The 8,859-nt window shown below is 45.4% G+C and overlaps 6 protein-coding genes across 6 annotated transcripts; 2 read left to right on the top strand and 4 right to left on the bottom strand.

The window, feature by feature from the left end:
• Window positions 1-684: 684 nt before the first annotated feature.
• On the top strand, window positions 685-2,260 carry CCR75_005392 (uncharacterized protein; the record flags this gene model as incomplete). Its single annotated transcript, XM_067963473.1, has 2 exons — window positions 685-2,005; window positions 2,115-2,260. The coding sequence occupies exons 1-2, from the start codon at window positions 1,894-1,896 to the stop codon at window positions 2,258-2,260; spliced, it is 258 nt and encodes an 85-aa protein (XP_067818267.1). The 5' UTR covers window positions 685-1,893.
• On the bottom strand, window positions 804-2,039 carry CCR75_005393 (uncharacterized protein; the record flags this gene model as incomplete). The annotated part of the gene is made up of 1 exon (XM_067963474.1): window positions 804-2,039. The coding sequence occupies one exon, from the start codon at window positions 2,037-2,039 to the stop codon at window positions 804-806; it is 1,236 nt and encodes a 411-aa protein (XP_067818268.1).
• A 627-nt stretch (window positions 2,261-2,887) lies between the features above and the next one.
• CCR75_005391 (uncharacterized protein) lies at window positions 2,888-3,312 on the bottom strand (the record flags this gene model as incomplete). The annotated part of the gene is made up of 3 exons (XM_067963472.1): window positions 2,888-2,974; window positions 3,041-3,151; window positions 3,178-3,312. 3 exons carry the CDS (start codon window positions 3,310-3,312, stop codon window positions 2,888-2,890), a joined length of 333 nt encoding a protein of 110 aa, XP_067818266.1.
• A 631-nt stretch (window positions 3,313-3,943) lies between these two features.
• On the bottom strand, window positions 3,944-5,692 carry CCR75_005390 (uncharacterized protein; the record flags this gene model as incomplete). The annotated part of the gene is made up of 1 exon (XM_067963471.1): window positions 3,944-5,692. The coding sequence occupies one exon, from the start codon at window positions 5,690-5,692 to the stop codon at window positions 3,944-3,946; it is 1,749 nt and encodes a 582-aa protein (XP_067818265.1).
• Window positions 5,693-7,355: 1,663 nt separating this feature from the next.
• On the top strand, window positions 7,356-8,859 carry CCR75_005388 (uncharacterized protein). The gene is made up of 4 exons (XM_067963469.1): window positions 7,356-7,642; window positions 7,708-7,861; window positions 7,934-7,998; window positions 8,066-8,859. Exons 1-4 carry the CDS (start codon window positions 7,358-7,360, stop codon window positions 8,168-8,170), a joined length of 609 nt encoding a protein of 202 aa, XP_067817943.1. The 5' UTR covers window positions 7,356-7,357; the 3' UTR covers window positions 8,171-8,859.
• On the bottom strand, window positions 8,308-8,763 carry CCR75_005389 (uncharacterized protein; the record flags this gene model as incomplete). The annotated part of the gene is made up of 1 exon (XM_067963470.1): window positions 8,308-8,763. One exon carries the CDS (start codon window positions 8,761-8,763, stop codon window positions 8,308-8,310), a length of 456 nt encoding a protein of 151 aa, XP_067817942.1.

The raw sequence follows: 8,859 nt of genomic DNA on the forward strand, positions 1-8,859 counted from the left end.
CACTACGACTTGTACTGCTTCAGTACAAGTCCACTTCGCACTGCTTCAGTTGCGAGTGGTGCCTTACGTATTTTCACGTACACTAGTACGTGCAGAGGAAGACTTATCTTTAAGGCAACTAGCTTTAAGAGAATTAAATGAAAACTGTATTAATATAATTAAGTATCTCTCTTTCTATCTTGTAAATGCTAACTTAATTATAATCTAATACTAAACATGTAATTGGATTCTTATCTTTATCTTCTCTGCATCTCTCTTTGTTTATCTCTACAGCTGATTGAATAGGCGAAGTATTTTTTTTGCGCATTGCTAGCACCTGCATTTCCAAAACCACATCAGCAAATTGCATGGAAGATTTGTAAGTTTACTTCCTACATACTTCTGCAAGAATGCCAGTTCCTGTCATAGGTAAGGTGCGCTTTGACATCCGTAATCAGATGGTGTGCCAGCTGGGGGGACGGTAAGGTCATCTCATCTCAATCTATCGTACCCTTGAACTCTTTCTGACCCATTTTTATGTTTGGTCACTAAGACCATTCAACAATTGTTTGGCAAGTCAACAGCAATGGATCTCACTTTTCAAATCTTTAAGATAAGACATTACCGTAAAACTTGTACCTTCCCGCCTTCAACGCAAGACTCTGATATGTGACACGTTTTTTAATGTGGCACGGAGAAATACCACAAAGTAAAGTGTATGCGCTTTTTTATTCCTTATTGAAATTGTCTTGCCAGAATATATGCAACTCTCTAAATATAAGACTTTATCAGAGCCTCTCCGTCAGGGCGGTCATCATTCTAGCCTACGCAGCCGTGATCGTAGAAAATGATCCAATGCGGGAGCGCTTGGTTGCACCAGGGTCTATGCAGCCACTCACCGAAAGAGTGCGCATGCGCTTTGTTGGGAAGTTTGCGGAGTCAATCTCGCAATTCGAGGTGGGCGAGGTCGAAATACTGGATAACCTTTTCACTGTGCATGTATTGCCGTATTTGTTGACTTCTATTGTATTGTCATTCTTGAGCTCAAAAGCGGAATTTTCGCCCTGCTTTTCGTTTCGATTAGCTTTGTAAAAAAAGTCGAGCAGCAGGCCGACGGCGTGGCCATCCCCATCCTTACCATCCTCAGAGAACCGGGGTTTCAGCTGCACAGGTTGAAACTTGCAATCAAATGATGCGGAAAATGCGTCGAGCTCGTCCATCGGAGCGGGCGGATCTTCATGATTATCCTTTAGTCTCTGTACGAAAGCGGCCTTTAGTACCACTAATTCGAGCTGCGCTGTCAATAGCCTCGCGCGAGACTCGGGCGATGGGTTACACGGACGAAACACTTGCTTACCAATGCACTCTTCACCTGTAAATTTCTTGGTGATGCGCATCGGCTCGCAATTGAGCTTCTGCGAGAGGTATAGACGAAGCATAGTGCCTTTTTTGAGAGGTAAGAGGCCTTCTTTGAAGTAATATGTCAGCTGCGTGGCGTAGCTGCTTTCCTCTTCGGTCCATTTGCCTTTTCGAAGACCCGGACGGGCCTTGCTTTTGGTAGAACGGATGGAACGCTTGGGAAGGCGCGTGCGCTTGAATGTCATCTTGTTAGGCTGATTCGATTCATCAAGCATGCCACTGCCCGAAGGAAAGAGCTGCTGTTGCTTTGTCTCGATAGTGCAGCGATCCCGTGGAAGCGTCATCGAGTATTGTGACAGTGGCTCATGTTCAGGCTCGCCAACAATGTTGCAAACAGACAGTCTCGAAAAAGACTGGCTCGAGGCCGTGAGGCCAAAGCTGTTGCTCGCGCGAGGGTTGGGAATGATGAAGCGAAGCGGAGCCAGCGTTGGTGGCTGCAGGAAAGGAGTGCTGGACAATCCGACAGAGTGCGCAAAGATAGCCGGATGAGATTGCATGGATGGAAAAGACGCCGCGGAAAGATTCGACGAGGTGGGAAATGTGCTTCCGATGGGCACAGAAGAGCTGAGTAAGCTGCAGGAAGGAGCTGCGCCAGTTCCGGTCGAAGGTGAGCTTTGGTAAAATAACGACTGCATGTCCATTTGAAGCTAATGTACAAAGTGGCAGTGTCTTGATGTATGTCACGTTGCGCGGAATTATTTGAGTGATCGGAATAGCGATGTGGAGCGTGCAAGCGGCGGATAAATTAACGGCACTTTTCATCCAATCGTCGTCGTGCTCGTCGCCAATTGTCGATTTGGTTCACAAAACTGAGGAGACACTACTTAATCAATCAAGGCCTTTGACAGGGAATCAATGTTAAAACGTATTAATTTATAAATCTTTCACTTCAACACCGATTTCGAAGATGGGATCCCCGTCTCTGGCCGGAAGCAACTTCAAATTGATTGTAACCTGTTTTTAAAATCGCCAGCACTGATACCGACTATCGCCATTGCCTAATTCTTATCAAGCGAATGTTGAGTTGATACTAACCTTTTTGGCAGTACTTAATCTTCCAGTGCAGAATGACTCCTGGGCTAAGTTTCAAAGCTAATCGGCCTCTTGGAGAAAGCTTTATTTCTGAGCCTGCGAACCGGATGGCGGTGGACGGTCTCTCCACCAATTTTTAGACCACAAATGTATTTTCTTTATAAAAACCTGCGAATACTTATGTAGTGACAGATTTATGATATGAAACATTTATAGTCTCGTCCGTCATTAAAGATTGCTGCATATTATTCAAATTGAATAATTGCAAGTCCTTAATTATCAACCGCCTGCGTGTCTGACCGCTTCAAATCTTCTCATAAAAATTTGCTGCCAGGGTCCACGTGTGTATGTAAAAGTGATGAATGTTTCCACTTATACGCAGCGAAAAAAATCAACTCAGTATCTTTTTTAAAACAAACCGGCATTTGATAAAAAGCACATTGATTCAATAGCAGAATCAGTTGACGCCCTCAATCCGTGGCATGTTGATCATTGGGACTCGTGACGAAAACGCCGCCTGCTGGTACGTCAAAATCTCTTTTGGCTCAGCAACTTCGTATGGTATTCAATCTTGATTCGCTGTGCGCACTGCAGACACGAGCACACACACCTTGCCCGTCGACGCGTATCCCATCCAGAAAACCAAATTATACGATGGGATCTCGTCTGTACATGGCTCGCACGATGGCGTGACGATGCAGCAGCGTTCTATTTTATTGGACTCGTACAACCGATCAAATGTTTTACCAAGAGTCTTCGTGTCTTGTTTGTGCTATAATTGCTGCTGGGCGTGGTCAAATCTATGGGATCTAACTCTGAGGAACATCTTACGCTTTGTGGACTCGACAAAGATGCCCGAAAAGATGAGATTTGAAACCTCATTGCTTACAGGAAGACGTCGAGCCGCATGACCTCGGATGACTTCGCGTCATATACGATTGCTTGTCATTGAGCATTCTTTTTTTTAAAGTCTTGCGGTATCAATCATCTCTTTGATAGCGAAGATCAAGCGTGGTTGATGGACAATTGTAGGATTAATGGACGAAAAAGACTCGTGGGCAGGGTCGACACTCAAGCGAGGCTTTCCGCACAATGTCTTAGACCAAGTATGTAAAGCCCGGGTCTCGCACAAGAATTTTCGTCCGATGAAACCATTTACGATGAACCTTTGTGTCCTACTGGAAAAAGAGCAGCTCGAATGACTAAACTTGTGGCCTTTCCTTTATAATTTTTAATTAGATTGCGACACGATTTGAAAGCAATCACGTGAATAATGCTAAAACTTAAAATAATAGTTTTTACAGGTGTCACGCAGCTGCTTCGACGTAAGCAACTTCAAGATCGCAAAACTTCAATATCGCATAACTTCAAGTGCCAAGGACGTCAAGGGGCTCTGTTGATCTCAGGTCTTTGTGAGTGAACTGAAGCATACTTTACGTGCCTTTCCTGGAGGAGAAAATCATTAATGTCGCAAGTTTACAGTGGCATTGAGATTTCTTCTATCTTTATCATCTCATCCATACAAAAATTTCGCTTCGCCCTTCAGTAAGATGCTGCCACCACACGTGTCACGAGAACGGCACAACACTGAGTCCAGCTGAGGCTCAGCACTTTTGCCGGGGTCTTCACGAGTTTTCACGACTTGAGGTTCAAATGTAGATGCACTAAGGTGGCTGTGATTAGTCTGCAGCACTAGGTCCGTCAAAACATGAAGATTGTCCCGACGATATATGCTCACGGAAACGTTATGCCGCTCGCGCATAATGGGAACCAGCAGCTGAAGAAATCCAGCTGTAACCTCGCTCGACAAATTCGTCAAGCGCATGGGCGTAGCGCGACCAGTGCCGCGGATCGAGTTGTGCAACCAGTCTGTAAGCACCATGCACTTCGATTTGTCGGTTGTCCAATGGTCCAGTAAACACTTGATCATCGGCGAGTTAATGTCGCCAGGTGGTGCAGCAAATGGTGCCGTCTCCTCCGTCCACTTGCTACTCTTTTCACTTTCCAAACGTACTCTTCTCTGCTTGTCCTTCGCATCAGTCCCATCGCAAGCTGCAACATTACAGTCCAAAAGTTGTGTAAGACGAGAAACCTCCACTTGAGCCAATCTATTGCATTCCTCAAGTGCCTTTTGCGAGGCGATTGCTGCGCACCATTGAACTTTTGCGTGATGCAGCATTTCCTTCGATAGCTTGAACTTTTCCGTCATGGCCAGCAAATTGCAATTGAGTCGTTCAATTACCGTCTCACTTGTCTCGCTGCTGCTGCTGCTGCTTGGAGTGTCCGAACTTGCCGATCCACTGCTGCTGATGCTACTCGCTCGTTTCAGCGCGGGTCCGAGCACCTTATTTGTATCATTTTCAGAAAGATGTGTAGCCTTGATGCCAGCTCGCAGTCCTCGTAGCTTGGCTTCAAGCTTCAAGTTCGTCTCAATGAGGACATCGTGCATGGTGACACCCAGCGCCTGAGAGCTTTCCTCATTCAAAAGCTGAGAGCACGAGCAGTCAGCCATACTTGAAAGCGACTCAGCAGTTCTCTTATACACAGAATTCATCGCGCGAAGGCTTTCTAGCACAGCTTGTTCCTCCAGTCGCTCTGCATGCAACGTGTCATTGGCACTTTGCAACTCTTTCTTCCGGCTTTCAAGCCATTCAATATGCGCGAGACATCCAGGCAATTCGTCCGCTACGAGGCGTAAAGCGTCAACTTCTTTGCGAAGTCTCTTGGTCTCCAACGTCTGTGCTTCATTTTCATCAATTGTAATTTGTAATCGGTGCTGTAGCTTCTCATAGTCCATGTACGTAATACCACAGGCCTCGTTCAGATCGTATGCGGTCGCAGGATTAGAGATAGTATAATTGCGTTCCAAAGCTTCAGCTTTGGCAACATGCATCTTGAGTTGTTCCAATTCCGTCTGCAATTCGAAAACCTGATTTTCTACTAGCATCTTCGCAGCTTCAGCCTCCGCCAAGCGAATCTTAAGCTGATTCTCTTTCTCAAGCATATTTTTTACAAGCGCCGACTTCGCTTCGAGCTTGCTATGCAGTGCGCTAGTCTCTATCAGCAGATTCTTCCGATTTTCCACCACACTGGCCATTTCGATTGTTTGTGTCTCCAGATGTGCTCGTAGCTTTGGCCGCTCGCATTCCAGCACCACCACCTGCTCACGCAATGCCAAAACTTCATCATTCAAGGCTTTGTTGTCTTCAAGAAGTCGAATACCGGCACGCGCAGCTTTCCGTAGCACCTCTTCCTCGTCCATGTCTGTACTCGGAACGTCTCTTAATTCGTCACATTAAATCAGGTATTAACTTAATTTACGGTAGGCATGTGTTAAAAATATCGTTAGATGTGAAAAGACATTTTACATCTAAATGCCTCTATTTAGGCGGCGAAACCATGCATATCGCGGTAGAGACAATCCCTTCCAAAAGGATATCATAATGAAACCGGCTTCATTATCCATTAGTAGATATAGACCAGTATATCTACTTTCTCCGCGTGGTCCAGTCAGCGCTGGACGCGCGCAAAGAGAAAGGGAAAGACGTCGAGCATAATTACAAGACACTTCTTTGCCAATTAAAATTGACTACGGCTTATCAAAGCCTTTCACAGCCATTTGCTGATGCATGGCAACTTTTATATATAAAGAAGCTGCTATCCGGACCCCCCCCTGCTAACTGGACACCTCCTTATGTGCTTGTTGTGATTGGATAAAAGCTACACATAAAATATTCTCATTGTACGAGTCATTCCACTGCATTGCAATATCAACATTTATTTCTTTAAAGCGTCTTCGCTATGCCACACACCACAATTATCTACATTAGAGGGTGTGACTGCCCATCAGGAATCGTGTCTTCGTTCGGAATTTTAAATGTACTGCTTTTAACAGGTGAGAAAAAGCCAAGAGTGTCATAAAAAGAGCGACAAGAAAGGGCAGCAAATTGAGCACGACGGAGAAGTTGAGCTGGAAAGATGCAAGCATGAATGTTTGTCTTCGGAGGTAAGAATTTATCTACTTTCTTCCTACCAATTTTGCGGAAGTACATCAAACCAATAAGATGCAACCATTACACTACTCTCATATATACAGAGTCATTCCACTGCATCCAAAACTCAACAATTATTCCTTTACAATCATCTTTAGATCGCCCTTTGGTCTTTGGGACATCACACCCCTACATTACATCAGGGAATCGCTTTAGCCACGCACCTTAATTATCTACATTAGAGAAGTGTAATGGGTGTGTGCCCCTGAGCATATCAGAAACCGTGTTTTGGTTTGGCGATATTCGATGTACTGTTTTTAACAGGTGAGAAAAAGCCAAGAGCGCCCGCACTTGATTGTCAGTCATTAAAAGAGCGAAAAGGAAGAGCAGCAAATCGAGCATGAGTTTAAAGTTGAGCTGGAAATAATCGACAAGGGTCGGAGGTGCGCTCTTGCGTATGTAAATTCAATCGAAGGATGAATTTATTATAATATACTTCTAACATTTTTTGCGGAAGTGCATGCTTACCTTTCAAATAGGCGAATCTTAATCCACCATGAGCGCAAGCAAAGCCACAATTTCTTATGTTATACTTTTTGACGGCTTTTGTTCGGAATTTATTTGTTGAGAAAGCATCTTGCTATATAACATAAAGTACGCATATGTTGCGAAGTCTTTTGCAGACCATTTGAGCCGGCCTGCACAAAGGTTTCTCAATATACAGTATATTCTAGTTATCCACAAGTTGCCACCATTACGCTACTCTCATAAATACCGACGTAGATAATTAAGGGGTGTGGCTACATCAGTTCTCAAATGTAATTTAGCGGGATGACGGGCAGGGGGTGTGGCTATACCAAAAGGGGTGTGTGCCAATACCGGTTCCCATTACAAAATTTTAAGTTCAAAACATGACCGCAACGCTGAAGAGTTCGATGCGCCGATCTATGGGTGCTACAATAATGGCACTACCACATGCCGAAGTGTTGAAACAAAGTCAGCTGCTGACTGAAAAGGTTCTCACTTTGCCGGAGTTTGCGCACGCACGCGGCATTAGCGTATATTTGGAAATGCCAAAGGAGGCAGCAACATTCGAGCTTTTGGAAGCCGCATTCGCATTGAACAAAAAAGTTTATGTCCCTAAAATCACGGGGCAATCACCTGAAGACCTTAAAATGCTGCAAGTTTCCTCGATGGATGACATTCGTAGCTTCCCCAAGGTACTTTGGCGAGTAGTAAAATGCTGATTTAATGAGCTGATCGGTCGGGTCTTACCCTTTTGAAGGACAAGTGGCAAATTCCGGACCCCCCTCTGCACCTCAATGGCGGAATGCTGCGTGACGACGTCGAGTGTGTCAACGATATTGATCTGGTGCTACTCCCTGGCGTGGCATTTGATCGTTTAGGGGGGCGATTGGGCCATGGAAAGGGTTATTATGGTGAGCTCAAAGCTGCATTAATTAGCGACAAAGGAAGGAAAGATGCCTATTCGACTTTGTGTTTACTTGTAGATTCGTTTTTGCATCGGCTTATGAAACATTACAGCGCTATTGGGCTTCCGCCTCCCACCACTATTGTACGCCTTTTATCAATGGGGGCAGCTTTGAAACTTGGGGCGGTACTCATGGTTGCATTGTAAACAGGGCCTTTGCTTGACGCCACAGCTTGTTCAGCACGTGCCGTTAGCTGATCATGATAGAAAAATTGACATAGTGGTGACACCAGACGAGGTAATCCGCGTACATTAAGCGGTCGGATAGAATACATGTTTGAATACGTTACTTCATTTGAATTTAATGCCTCGTCTTGAAGCGTATCACAGTGTTGAATATTATTTAAAGTCGACTCGACAGATTTCGAGCGTGACTGCCCCTGCAGACTCTTGTCAGTTGCTGGAATACTTGGCCGCGTCGTCGAGGATAGAAAAGTAGATCTGCGGTCTCTTCTGACCCGTGCCGTGCAGAGTCTCTGTAGCGTGGGCAAGGCGCAGCAACATGTCCTCCTGCCAATGAGCGGTCTGAAATTGAATTGACATGGGAAGTCCACGAGAATCGTAACCGATAGGCACAACCACACTCGGCACGCCGATGAGGTTGCCGTACACGCAAAACCGGAAAATGTTGCTAATCTGCGCTACATTCAGCTCTCCAGCTGCAAAAGCTTCGAGTGGAATCTCTGGGGCTGTGATGCCAGTCGAGGGAGTCACAAACGCGTCGACATGGCTCAGAACCTTCTCCTGGAACTGACGCAGTGCGAATGCACGAATTCGTTGTGCAGCAATAAAATCCATGGCCGAGAAGCTGCGACCAAACGTCAAGAGAATTTGCGTTTCTGGAGACATCTCGCCGAAGCGCTCGTAGTATTTGTCCAGATTCTGAGCAAATTCGGACGTAATCGTGATCGAGTGGGCGACGTGGATGGCCGGCAAATGCTCCAG

Source organism: Bremia lactucae, linkage group LG9 (genome assembly GCF_004359215.1).
Source record: "Bremia lactucae strain SF5 linkage group LG9, whole genome shotgun sequence".
NCBI lineage: Eukaryota > Oomycota > Peronosporomycetes > Peronosporales > Peronosporaceae > Bremia > Bremia lactucae.